Genomic DNA, 14,465 nt, shown 5'->3' with positions numbered 1-14,465 from the left:
CGTGGACCACGCCGCGTTCGTGGGCACGCGAAACAGAAACCCGTTCAGGTTTCAGCATTGTGACCTGGAATTTCTGAGCCTCTCAGTCAACGGGCGACACATACCCAGCAAACCGTTCCAGCCCGATTTTAGAGCGAGGCAGTCGGTCAGAGAGTTTTACAACCTTTTCCTGGCTACAAACAGGCATTTAAAGGATTCGCCCTTATGCATCAACCGCGAGGATTTTGAAAACGGATACTCGCTATTTGCTCTCAATCTCTCCCGAGACGACGAGCTGGACGGCGGTGCCCTGTCACCCGCCATCAGCGGCACGTGCCGTCTGGATTTAAGGTTCAGAGCCCCACTACCTCGAACCATGAGTCTCATCGTCTACGCCTGCTTCGACAGCGTGATTGAAATAAACGCCAAGAGACAGGTTTTGGTGGACTTTTAATCATCATCATCATGAACACTCACCAGCTGGAATGCGTTTTACGGCCCCTGCTGGGGGATGCTTTTGGAGGCGTGTGGCCTAGCGATTTATTACCCACCCGCATAGAGACCAGGCCCGCTTTTCTGGTCGCAAACACGCATGACCAGAATAGAGAGGGTGAACACTGGATCGGGATAATTTTGGAGCCCCAAGAGGGTAAAGCCTCCTTCTTTGATTCTTACGGTTATCCCCCCGATTCCCCTTACTACCCAAAGAGTTTTATGAGCTTCTTGGGGAGGCATGCTACTGAAATAAGGTATAATACGCGTCAAGTTCAACATGACTTTTCTTCCACGTGCGGGGCCCACGTCGCCTTTTTCCTCTACCGGCGCTTCAAGGGACTTTCATTTCAAGAGACTATGATGTTGTACTCTGACGACTTGAGGAAAAACGACGCTCTAGTATCCGAGTTTATCAAGAAATATCACAAGTGTATTAGCCGTGTTAATGCCGATAAACTTTCAAAGCCGCAAAATGTATGTTCGTTAAAACTATTTAAAGATTGTTATGCTTGTTAGATTCATGTTGGGGAAAAAATAAAAACGTGACACCCTTTATTCAATAAATTTTACATTTTATTAACCGACGCGTTACAGGCGTTTTAATTCTTTTTCACACACGTATATAAAACACTTAATCGTTGTAATCTATCCACGGAGCATAAGGAGTACCCTTTAAAGGCCATAAACGATATTCTGGGGAGGAATCGCGCGGTGTGTGAGGGGTTCCCTCAAGCGGTGGTGGTGAGTCGTCAACAATACGTTTTCTACGTCTCCCGAGGTTCTGTTTCACAGGAGGGGAGGAGGGAGGCGGGGGATCCCTGCCGCCGTAATCTTTAAGATGACTTAGGGCTTTCCTGGCTTGGATGTTACCCACGCTCGTGAGGGGGATGTTTAATTCTGATATCACGTTTAAAAAGGGTTCCCAGCCTTTAGGATATCCGCCGGCGTGGGATTTAGGCTGCGATAAAGTTTTCATCAAATCTAAAATATGGGAACCTTTAATGGGTCTATCTCTGATGATGAGTTCACCCGACTGGGTCCAACGTACCGCCCCGTCGGAATCGAGCAGTTTATGCAAGATGTACCCCACGTTCTTTCTAGCCCTAGGCGCCACTTGCTGGATAACTTCCTGTACAGATTTGTCCCCAGTCGCGCCGCCGCCGTCAGGCTGTCTCCCCTCCTCCTCCTCGTCCGTTTTTTCTTTCCGCTCTGTAAGGACAATTTCTCGCCCCTGATTTTCCTCTTTTCGGGCTAGATTCAGATACCTCTGTAGCAATTGGTTGTATCTCTTCACTTTTTCATCCAGATGCATAGCCGGCTGATTTATTAAACCCTGCATCTGGTGTTCGAGTTCACCCAGGGCCGATTCCCCGATGGTATGCGGGGTCGCCCTCTGGGTCAGCGTACGCAGTTGCTGGGGGCTGAGCATAAACATTTTCTTGACTTGGCTCATGTTGCTGGAAAAGGCTAGTTAGCCGTCTTACCGGCAAACAGGCTTGTAACGAATGGCAGAGCCACTGATAAGAGCGGTAATAAGAATCCTCCTTTTTGAAGAATTGCCACGCGTTTCCTAGCGACGCTGTTTTTCTTACATGCGAAAAGTTTAATCAATCTTTTCTGTTTCTTGAGTTTGGTAAATTGAGCTACGGTTAAAGGTATGCGACCTCTTATGAGATTGAGACAGATTTCGGAGAGAGCCAAAATTATGTCGTTAGATGGGTCAGCCGTAAGAATCTTTTTACGTTTCACCCCCCTCGTCCTCTGTAAAACTTTAAGGGTCGGCAGGTGTTTCCTGAGATGTTCGGACATAGCTTAGTAGTGATAAATCAATGGCTCGCCGGTAGAAAGACGATGGGTAACGACCCCGGTAATAATCCGGTCCTGAGTCGGAACTCTTCTGGGCACGTGGCTCTCAAATCGACCAATAAATAGCCGTGCGCGGGCCCTGTGGCCTCATGGTAGGCATCTAGAAAAAACTTTTTCTGCCAAGGAAACATTTGCTGAGCTAAAACTTTGATTTGCATTCTGTCTCGCACATTCTTAAACAGACAATAATAAGTCGTATTTAGGGCTATAGTCCTGCTGTACTTGCCCTGGTGAAATACGTTCTGCACCAGGTAGATGACCGAGATTTGACGGTGATGTCTGAACCTCGTGAAAGCTTCTGCCACGAGTTTGTTTTCAGACGCGCTGTCCATCAAATCATCGATGATTATCAAGGAGCCTGAGGGGAAGCGCTCCTCATCCTCCCAGCTTTTGGGAAGCCCTTGTATAAATTCAATTTCGCTGATCCGATCGCGTAGTTCATCATAAAGCGGCTGATGGGAAGCGAAACACCACACAATTTTTTTAACGGGGCCCCCTATGAAACAGTGACTCTGATTTAAAAGCATTTCTTTAGTGAAATAGGTTTTCCCCGAAGAACTTGCCCCTGCGATTATAGCCGTAAACGGGAGTTCTAAACGGTGATCAAAGTCGACCTCTCTCACGCCGCTACCCATCATTTTGCAAAAAAAAAAAAACACACTGACGAAACGGTAAATACTGCCCTAATCTTTTAAATCTTTCCGAGGACACACACACACACACACACACACACACACACACACACACACACACACACACACACACACACACACACACACACACGTGCAAACCACTGCTGGAGGGGTGTCAGCTTTCACAGACACAGAGTGCATGAGTAAGTTTTTAATAAAAACTCTTGTGATAAATGTACAAAACATTTCAGTACACAAGTTTGAAAATAAAAAACATCTTACTAGGAACATTTTAAAAACATCTTAAAACATCTTTGATTTTAAAAAACATCTTTGGAAAAAACTTTTCATTTTCAAAAACATCTTACTAGGAACATTTCTCAGTTTAAAACATTTGTACATCTTACTTTGATTTTAAAAAACATCTTTGAAAAAAACTTTTCATTTTAAAACAAATGAACATCTTTGATTTTTAGAAAAAACTTTAAAAGCCCTTTTGCGATGCTGCTAGTTTTACATTTCAGTAACCAAAAGGCAGAGTTTCCCCGCTAGCCAGCAATCTGCGTTTGTCGTAGACGACCCTGACCTTTTTATCTAGAGGCCTATTAAACAGGCGAAAGCTTTTCATGTCGCGTTCGATTTTGTTGTACTGCGTCATTATAGCGGGGTTATTCCAACAACCTCCAATGTAGTTTTCAATCAATCCGATCATACTGTCAAAGTTTACCTTTTGACAGGTTTCGTAATTTAGAGTTATACCCTTACATTTCATTTGTGTTTTCCCGTTGTTGAGTCGGTAACAGTAACTTTTTGGTCCCAGCGCACCCCACGAAGCAATGTATTCGTCTGGGGCTAATTCGGACGTCAGCTCGCCCAGGTAATTGCCTAAGGTCGGGTCATATTCACCAGGCCTGCTTATGTACACGATGCTGTCGGTGTCGTGATACAGCACCCTCCGCCCCAATCTTTCCAGTTCTTTGTAAAGCGTCAACCGACCCCACGCGGTAGTTTGACACGCTATGAATATGTTAGTCTTTCCCGGCGGCACTTTGTAGGAAGACTTGAAACGCCAGCGGATGAGGGCGACCTCGTCGTTGACAAACGCGAAGCTGGAAATCTCGTACAGGTCCGAGCAGAAAAAATTAAATAATTCCCCCGGGTCAGACACTATACATGTCTGGAGCATGTTGCTCCTCTGCGCCAGTTTACCCCACAGAGAGTTAAGCAGAAGTTTGGACACTTGCCGCTTCCCTTCATTAGACACTATCTGATCGGGCTCCAATTCGATCCCCTCACGCTCGAGATAGTTTTTTATGTACTCCCTGCGACCCACGTCATCGGTCGCGTCGTCGGGGTAGCCCGAAGCCTGCTGCTTCACTTTGAGAAAGGTTTTAATGTAATCTCTAAACAGGTCGCCGCTGGTCTGGGGAAAATGCCACACTTCGTGAATTTTAATGAGCGAGTACCCCCTGTCTAAAGCCAGATTGAGCTCCGCAGATACCCACACGCCTGTCAATGCCCGCTCTGCGTCGGAATGCCCGCACGCCTCCTCCTGTCTGTTCTCGATCGCGCACGTCCTGCACAGTGTAAACACCAGTTTCCCATTTGGCAGTCTGCTGGGTAGGACGGGGAAAAACAGCTCGCGCGGGGTGTTGACCGTGGCTTTGATCAGGCCAAAGTATTCATTCAGAGGCTTAAAATTCGAATGAATGATTTCCGGGTGCCCCACGGGGAATTCACATTTAGCCAGAGTGTACGGGTACAGCGACGTGAAATCCACGTAGCGGACGCGCTCTTGCCCCGTGACGTCGTAACGCAGGCGAATGGCCGACGTCCGACCCCCAAACAGCGCTTCTCGCGGCCTTAGGGGCTCAGGGGGCTCAAAGTCTGACAGGAAACGCTGTACCTGTGGGTCGTGAGTTTTAGCGTGAGCCCATTCGTGTTCCCAGATGGATTCCACGTTCATATTAAACTCTTGGCGCAACGACTCGAGTTTTTCCCTTGTTTTAACGTACAGGGCACCGAAGCTCTCGCGGGTCAGGGGGCAGATATCGTGTTCGTTGTTGCAGGTAGGACAGCCGTGAAACTGACAGCCTAGAAACTCGAAAGCCCATTTCTCCCCCTCAATCTCGGCGTATCCGTCTAAGTGAAAGCGCCCCACACGCACTTCACCCCCGCGCAGCGCGTGTCGAATTTCGATGCCGCGCGCGCGCCCGATGAATTCCAGCCACTGGATGGACACGCTCGAATAACTTTTGTATTGCCTCCTGTAATCCCATACATCCGGGATCGCGATCGTATCTCTGGGCAGGAAATTTGTCCTATAAACTAGCAACGCGGCCGAAGCGATGGTGGCCGCGGAGAAGGGATCGCACCCCGTGAGCGTTTTAAACTCCCGCAGGAAGCGCAAGCAGCCCTCTCTCAGAATCTCCACATCGTTCTTACAGTAAGCGATCATCTCTTTGTGAAAATTAAAGGTCTGGTGCTTTACAGCGTCGTACCATTGATAAAACTTGTCGCGTTCTTTGGTGGACATTTGATCGGGCCCAAATTGATCGGGAGGGGGGTAGGGTCCCACGTAACTAAAGTTTTCCACGTCTGTGAAATGATGCGGAAAATAGCCTTTTCGCATCTGAGTCGAGCATCCCATCGCATCGGGGATTTTTCTCAACGGCATGCTTAGAAAGGAGTGACTGTCGATGTACCTCTGCTCAAACAGGCTGTCCAGGATGAGAATGATTTTATTCCCCTGCGATACCACACGCGGTTCCACGCCTTCCTTCACCATCGCGTTCAGTATGATGTAATTATCGAATGCCTTACCGTAGTGACTAATGAAACAGACGCCTCTATAACAGGGCGCCCTGAAATGTCTGAGAAACTGTAGCGCGCAGTTGGGCCCCTCGGCGGTCATTGTCTCGTTCTGATCGGAGATGGCGCAGACGTACACCGGGATATGGGTACCCGACCTCTGAGATGTTTCAAAGTCAAAAAACACATATTCGGTGGCCTTTTTACGCCCCTCACCCCTTTCGGCCCGTTCCCCTATGTTAGGCTTCTCGGGTGGATTTAGATAGCAGAGATGTGGGGTGGATATGTCTGACACGGCCGTGTGGAGTTTAGCGTCGCAGATATTACATTTTTCCGCTTTACACGAGTGCGGTTTTGGGTTCTCGGGAGTGAGGTAGTATCTGAGCCCGCAGGCTTTGCATTTTCTGAACTTGTCACAGGGGGTAGCGAGCTCCCCCCTAACTGGGCAGACCCTAGGCGTACGGTGGCGCTCAAAGCAGGTGTCATTTAAACATCTGAAATTACAACGCTCACATAGTATCGCCGGTGTGCTTTCACCTTCTCTGCAATTAGTCTGACAGACGCTACAAAATTTTTCGCATTGATGAGAGTGAGGCGAATCGTACCCTTTGAAACAGCTCGGGCAAACGTACCCCACGCCTAAGAAGCCCTTTACGCTTTTAATGCCGTAAAAATGCTGATTGTGTAAAAAGAAATACACCGCCCGTCTACCGTCGCTAGGCGTGGGTGTCTGGTAAATTTGGAGATTGTTTGAATAAGGTTGTTGATAATACACCACTGCTTTGCAATCAATGATTTTCTCGAAATTGATAATGTCATTCAAAGCGACTGCGTGATCGGGGGTGAATCCCGCTTTCTCCTGTAACTCCAGGCCGAGCTTTTCAGCCTCGGCAACAGTAAAGTTTTCGTCCAGCAGGTGCGCCAAGTTTATGGCGAAACACGCGTTGGTGTTGTTATTAATGATAAACATGTGTCTGGCTTAGAAATTATTTCTGAAGCTAACATGGTCTGTAGTTTACGTTTGTTCGCACCGCCGCGTGGGATATTTATTACGTCTACGATTACTTCTAGGTTGGAATCGTTTAAAATCTCTTGATTAGACTGTACCAGGCGATCCAGCAGCTGCTGCAAGTCTGTCAGCTCCCCCACCCCATACCGTACAATTTGCGACAGCTCGTCGTTTAAAAAGTCAGCGCGCAGGGTGACCTGTATATAGGCTCCCCATACGGCGTAAGGAATCGCCTCATTCACAATATTTTGAAACCCCTCGATTACATTTTCATAGTACTCGCGGAAATTGCCTTCGTTTCTAGGTCGCGGGATATTTAGAATCCGCCTAATCTGTACGTTATTGAATCTGCGGCGATGAAGGACCCCGTCAGGCTGGGGATCCACGTCACCGACGGCACCGCCACCTTCCTGTTGAACATTTTCAAATTGTCCCAGCCCAAATTCATTTTCAATCTCCTCAGCATCGAGAAGAAATTCCACGTCTGACAAGGCCTCCCACAATTCAGAATCCGCGGGGGACCATGCGACCTCGTCGGTGGGGGGTAGCCCCGCTTCTGCTTCAGAACCCCTTTCATTTAACATGCTTGTTAATGTCTCTAAGGATGGGAGAAAACAGGGGTCCTGGGCCAGTGTTTCAGCAGACGCCGCTGGTGGCGAGTCGTGTTGAGCAGAGTAATCCGCATCATTTTCATTATTAGCATTGTTGATAATGGCTATTTCATTTAATAAGGCTTCGGGTATAGCCGCTGGGGGTGTTGCTCCGTCCATACCTGTTGATTCTCTCGCAGATTTTCTCTTGACCGGTCGGCGTAGTCTCTCTCTCTCTCTCTCTCGTACATAGAAAAAAAAAAAGAGAATACCTATTATTAGAATGTTATTTTTTAATTGAATAGCATTTTTATAACAGGAATAAAAGAAATAATATACTTACCGGGTAAGGTCTCGATGAAACTTGTGGTTCTTTGGCTGGTACAAACTTTGGTAAGGCGTTGTGCCTCTAGGAGGAGGAAAAGGCCCCCCGCTCGACGTAATACAATTTAATTGTCTCTGTCACCCCATATCTGCACGGTCATGTATGACAAACAAAACTATAAACAGAATTTACTGGCGGTCAAATTGTCAGACTTGATGTATGACCAGGTGGTACGGCCTTGATGATGCTACTCGTGCCTGTGTAAGAAAATTATCTGTAATTTGGGACGTATGTGAAAACAAAACTTTAAACAGGGGGGGGCGCCTCGATGGCCAGGTGGCACGGCCCTGCAGAATTTACTGGCGGACAAATTGACAGACTCGATGTATGTCTCGACTTATGACCTTTACAAATTGGCGCCATACGCCAATGTGATACAAACGCTCGCGTGAGGAAAAAACACACGGTCAAAACTAGCGCCGAGCGTTTTTATTGGACGATAGACCCTGCACCTCCTCCTCTCATTCTTTGCTCCAACTTTACCATTTTATCCCACAGTCTCTCTCAGACTCGCGCAGCAGCACGCCTCTCAGCTCTCCCGCATCGCTCTCTCCGAGGATTATCCAAAGCCATGCGGACCTTTCCGCGCTACCGCACCAGTATGTGAATAAGTCCTTTGCTGATTCTCCGAAGCCCGGGGACCTTACCACGCTACCGCACACCGTACGCTCGCGCTCCATCAGGTAACCCAGCCACGCTCACTCCCCCCCCACGCCCCACAAAATAATAATAATAATAACTTATTCAAATAACACACGCTCATAAGCACTCTCATCAATATCATTTTTAAAATAATACACACTCATAAGCACTCTCCTCAATATCATTTTAAAATAATAAACATTTAAAATAAGCATTTAAAATAATAAATAATTAAATCCAAATACCATTGCATCACTAACACAACCAACCCATGCCCCCTAAGCCACAATCATTTAAAATAATAAATAAATAATTAAATCCAAATACCATTGCATCAGTTACACAACCAACCCCCGGGGAAGAAGACAAAAAAAATATTTAAATAAATAATTAAATCCACATGCTATTGCGTCAGTTACACAACCAAGCTCAACCCACCACAACATAAGCTCCGCCCACTGAACTTTTGAACGTGACCTTTGACCCGACCTGTCATTTTGACAAAAGCGGTATTGCATCTCTCTCTCTCACACATGATCTCCTGACATTGGGTCTCATGCATGAACCAGTTGAACGAGCAGATTCGTAATTTGCTCAAACAAATGATGTAGGTGAACTTGCTCTATTCACCAATATTCTTGAATTTTTAATGTTCTCTTAGGTACCAACAACTGATTCAGACATTTCAGACATACAGCCCCTCTGGGAAAAGTAGAAAAAAGTGAGTAAAATCCCAGATGACTTCAGAAAGGTCAAGGTTCATGCGGTTCCCAGGATACTAATAAGCAAGACGGGAAACCTGTGAGTGCAGAAGGCAGCTGGGCCCCACACCAGCAGCGCTCCATTTCACCTTGTCAGGGCAGCTGTGCCCGGCCCCGTCCACATCCGATATGAGGACGTCCTGCACTTCCTCCTTCACATCTGCCACACGTAGCTGGGGAGGTTTCTGGTCCATGCTGCAGCTGGCCACAGCCCTGTGGGGGGACGTCTGTGAACAGAAAGGGAATGGTGAACATGTACTGAAGTTGTTCATTTAGCAGAATCATAACACACACGAGGTATCTGTCCTGCACCATCAGACTCTGAGCTCTCAGCTCTTATCCAACTGGGTCAGCAGGATGAAGATCCGAAGTATTTGGAAACTTGTCCTGCCTAATGTAGCTGTGTGTGACTGTGTGACTGGACTCTGTGCCTGTGATCAGAGGGTTGCCGGTTCAAATCCTGCGGCTGACAGAGTGGTCATATCAGTGTTGGGCTCTTCAGCAAGGCCCCTAATGTCATAAAGTGACAGCACTAGTAGGGCCTCTCTCCTGTGTGAGTTTGTTGGTGCTTGTTCAGGGCTCCTAAACGATTGAAGCTCTAAATGAGGGGCACTCAATTAATGGCTAAAAATAGCATAGCAGAGAGACAAGAAAAGTGAAAACTACAGAATTCCTTTATACTTGTGAAATGATAAATGAATTTCTATCATCATGGTTGGATGGACTTCTCAAGAGGATGCAGCCCTGGAGGCTGGATCTGCCTCTATTTGACATGTTCATAGCCTGACCGGAAATAGCAAAACTAAGACTGAACTCACCTGACTGGGGTTCAGGCTGCTTTGTTAATAAATGCTTCTCATCACCTTGGTCTGTGGACCTGGATGGAACAAAAAAAAAGAAGTGATTTGACATACACATCAAACTAAAAACAATCAAGTCACAGTTAACCCTGTCATGATAAGTACATTATCGAATTATCGCACAATATATGGATGTAACTTCGATAAATTATTTCTGACCTTGATTGTGGCAAATTGTGTTTACGTGAGAATGAATGTCCCCGAAATTTAGCTACTCGTGCTGCTTCTGCACTTGTCTGCTCACTCTGTCGCAAGCGTGGCCATATATGAAATAAAATACGAATTTATTTACATCTTTAAAATAAAATGAAACAGCCAATGGCACTACAATGAAACATTTTGCAGTACTATCCCCAGAAATAAAATTACTAAAGCCTATAAAAATATATAACAAACTGATTTACATCTTCAAAATAAAATGAAACTAATGAAAACAAAACTAAAACTAAAATAGATTTATAATCATAATTTTAAAAATGTAAAAAGTAAACAAAATTTTAAAAACAATACAAAACCATAACACTGACAGATAAGCATATATGGCTATTTGGTGTTGGAGGATAAAAGTTTTTTACTTTGGTTTGTATCTGGGAGTCTTTATGTAGCAGGGAATTATATCTGTCAGTATATCAGTATTTCCAGCCTTTCTCAGTCAACCATTTTTGAAATCTGCCATCCACTTTGCTTATCATTCTGATCATAGAGTAGAAAAGGTGTTTATGTACGATCTTTGGTTCAACTCCTTTCTAATTTCCTGCTACTTTTCCCCTGGCCAATGAACGACTGAGGTTTTTTTGTGTCACTAAGCAAAGGCTCGACAAACCTTTACATTCCTCCAATACCCCCCCCACATGCTCACCACACTTCCCCAAAAAAAAATCTCTATTAAAAGCCAAAGTTTGTGTGATTTGTCTCAATGTAATCAGGTTCACCAGCATACATCAGTCTGTGGCTGTATTCTCGTGTCTCACCAGCAGTGGTGCTTTTCCACAAGCATGCAGTAACCCAGAGACTAGTTACAGTGCAGCTCACTTCGGTTTTCCACTGCAGAAGGATGGCCAGTGGTTTTATTGTTGATATCACACCATTTTCAGAAGTCCTGAGCAGAGCCCAGCCGATAAATCTGTGCCCCTGTATTAACGGCCGACATGAGCTTATTGCAAATATACTGTATCAGCGTTTATAACAGGCAATAAGTAACCATTAAAGAGGCAGAGAAGACGACTCTCCTTCAACCGTGTTTTCAGTGCGGTCGCACGTAGTTTGTCCACCAGAGGTCACAACACAACTCCTCTGTCAGTTAGGTCAGGTCGGGGAGCAGGTCGGGGAGCAGGTCGGGGAGCAGGTCGGGGAGCAGGTGCTGATGCAGCGCGCTGCCACACCCACCACACAGCGAAACTCCTCAGGGTCCCTGCCAGCGATCCCTCAGCCATACAGCAAGACGAGGAGCACCAGAACTCCAAAGACATGGACCTTCGTCCTCTTGCAAATATATCGGGAGCCACACACCCCTTTCCAGTGACCTCATGACAGAAGAAGACACTAAATGCCTGGATCTTGGTCTTTATCCAGGACACCCGTAATCCCAGACACTCAGAGTCCTCACTCAGTCTCTGGAGGGGCCCAGTCAGAACCTTCTTTGACTCCACTAAGATCACGGCATCTAACAGCTTATTGGAGGATCAGCTTCGAGAACCGTGGACCCAGAGATGTCCAACATCCTAGCTGGAGGGTCAGCTTTAAACAATTGATCAAAGTAGCCGGCCCAGTGGGTCACAACTGCAGTGTCATCCGTAAGGACCGTCCCATCACCCGCCCTGACTGTAAGTCTCTGAGGAAGAGTGTTGGAGAAAGCGTCAGGCTTTCCACTCCAACTCTGCACACAGGACCAAACTACAGTACAGTATATGTTGGAGAAAGCGACAGGCTTTCCACTCCAACTCTGTACACACCATTAATTACAAGACAACACACTTAGAGTTTTACTTGCACAAGGGTAACCACACTCTCTGCATGCTAGGCTACAAAGGAATGTGTTACAAAGGGTGGTTCCCCTTGGCACCTTTATTTTTAGTCAATGGGGGGCAGGGGTCTTGGAGTGAGAACAAAGAAAGGACTGTAAGAGTAAGAAGTAGTTCTGGTTTTACTCAGGTGGACAACTATTTAAACACATGCTCAGGATACGTGTAAACTAATATAATCTAAATTATGAAGGTAAAGAAAAACAAAATAACGTATATACATATTTACACTCATTGCTGATTTTACAGAAATGATAACAAATGATTACTAGCAGTTTCTTCAACCTAACAAAGAGATTCAAAGGAGCGTAATTCTTCGATTCCTCTGTAAGATTATTGATGTCACAAAATCTTTACATCCGAACAGACTCGTTCATGTAGCTCGTAAGAGTGATTTAGAATAACTTGCTACATTCACCAACATTCTCGTACTTAAATGTTCTTTTAGGTACGAACAAAATTCATGAATGCTCCAGTCATGTCGTAGGACTCGTGCAATTACTCTGTTGTTATCCAAACCTGATTCTCTCACTAACTGATAGTATATTTCATTGCTTTGAAGCAATTTTCAGGCATGATGCCCAGTGATTCTTTCGGTTGAATGTTTCAGTTTGCGAAACGATTCTAATATACTTAATGCAGGTAGACAAACTTCAGTTTAAGTCAGTTCTTTACTGTCGACATTCTACAGGGTCCATGAACGGTGCAATGCCGAGGCAAAACGTAATTTATAAATAATACGTGTAAAATACCGAATAAATATGTACAACAGCACAAATCTTACAAACAGTGTGTAGTGATGCGGGGCGCGGAGAATGTGTGCGAGAGTCCTTTAGTGCCCGTTTCAGATTTTATTCCCTACCGCAAATATAATCCGCCCGCCATCCAAGTTTTGTTTAGGGCCCCGAACAGGCTTGGATCGGCACCGGCATATTAACTTAGGCATTATTTGGTATCGCCCATCCATAATACTCACCAAACATCCCATGTGTTCTTTCCTGCTCCTTTGCTGCCGACGCCAAGCCGTATCGACCATAACGACGCGTTACGCAAGACGTTGCGCAGGCGTCTGCTGTGCTTGGCCACGCCCCAATTATGCCGAATATATTTTTCTATCCGATGACGTAAAATACTACATGTGTGTAGGTGTGAATAATTAACAATCAAGCAATCGACCCAATACTAGGGAGAGAACATTAAGAGACGCTGGAAACTTGATATCGAAACTTCCTTTCCAAATGTCTCGGGAAGCGGTCAATATATTCGAAACTCCACAGCACGGTGCACAGTAGCGACACCTGCCGGTCAAAGAGGAGCAGCAATTCACTCTGGCATAGACTGTCCAAGATGGGCCCATCAAGCTTGTAGTCCAGGAGGAGTTCGATACACCCGTCACCACTGTGATTCTGATGGTGACTAACATCACACACACATGCAGACATGTACACTATTATTCAGTTATTAAAACTGGTGCGCAATTGCTCATTTTGCTTGGATTCACTATGATCTTTGATTTTAGATGTGATTGACATACATTGTACACATATATGCATGCATACTCACAAATATTGTTGAACCAACAAATTTGTGAAAAACATCATTTTACATTTAACCCAACACGGTGTCACAACTATCACTGACTATGTAGTAAATTGTAACATTTCCCTTTATATGCTTGAAGCTAAACTATTCCTTGACACAGAGGTACTGCCTATGGCCCGTAAGAGGAGACACATGCAGATAGTTTGTATCAAAACTTGAATGCGATTCCTTAGAAGAGCTCCGACATACAGGCAAAAATGTGAAAAATATGTCCTCCCCTACATCCAACGGGGTTATTATAATAATTACGCATATTTGGCTATTAATTTTTCATGCACTACGATGGCGTATTAGGGCTATTGTAAGTTAAAAAATAATAATTAAAAAAATAAATAAGTAAATAGTAACTGCAAGTGATTGAGTGGTCCAAAGTGTCGGAAATGTCATCCACGGCATAGAAATAGTGCAGTATATATTCCATACTGGGGGGGGAGGGGGGTGTTCCATATAACTACAAATACAGGCTTCGGACCTTTCTGTGGTATTAAATGGAAACAGAATCTTCAGGAATAACTCTGCAGTCTGTACTTCTTGAAAGACTTTATGCGAAAGTGGGATCAGAGCAGTAACATTCTTAGTAGGCTGTGATGCATCATTTTAAAAACTAAAGAAACGAAAGAAATGATCCAAACGCAAAAGCCTAAAGTTTTGAATGTGACTGGTGAAATTAAGCACTGACGCCACCTACTGGCCAATTTCTTTCACCATCCATCCATCCATTCATTTTCCAAACCGCTTATCCTACTGGGTCGTGGAAGCAATGGGCACGAGGCAGGGAACAACCCAGAATGGGGGGGCCAGCCCATCGCAGG

General features: G+C 45.4%; 1 protein-coding gene across 24 annotated transcripts in view; it reads right to left on the bottom strand.

The window, feature by feature from the left end:
• LOC125746298 (zinc finger protein 239-like) overlaps window positions 1-14,465 on the bottom strand; it is an 80,045-nt gene that overhangs the window by 55,613 nt on the left and 9,967 nt on the right. Inside the window, exons 1-4 of one of the 24 annotated variants that reach the window (XM_049020109.1) lie at window positions 9,260-9,362; window positions 7,726-7,855; window positions 7,565-7,624; window positions 3,472-7,390 (exon numbers count right to left, since the gene is read on the bottom strand). The exons of 17 other annotated variants lie outside the window; for them this stretch is intronic. In XM_049020109.1, the coding sequence (XP_048876066.1) occupies window positions 3,493-6,753 (3,261 nt within the window). In that variant the 5' untranslated portion in view covers window positions 6,754-7,390; window positions 7,565-7,624; window positions 7,726-7,855; window positions 9,260-9,362 and the 3' untranslated portion in view covers window positions 3,472-3,492. Of the gene's footprint in view, window positions 1-3,471; window positions 7,391-7,564; window positions 7,625-7,725; window positions 8,465-9,208; window positions 9,398-9,988; window positions 10,048-13,027; window positions 13,269-14,465 lie in introns of those variants that run through there. 6 more of the 24 variants (XR_007398929.1, XR_007398928.1, XM_049020121.1 and 3 more) reach the window with 6 other exon arrangements.

This window comes from Brienomyrus brachyistius, chromosome 7, assembly GCF_023856365.1.
Source record: "Brienomyrus brachyistius isolate T26 chromosome 7, BBRACH_0.4, whole genome shotgun sequence".
Taxonomy (NCBI): Eukaryota; Metazoa; Chordata; class Actinopteri; order Osteoglossiformes; family Mormyridae; genus Brienomyrus; species Brienomyrus brachyistius.
Note: the sequence above shows the minus strand (reverse complement) of the source record. Positions and strands in the feature narration are given on the sequence as shown.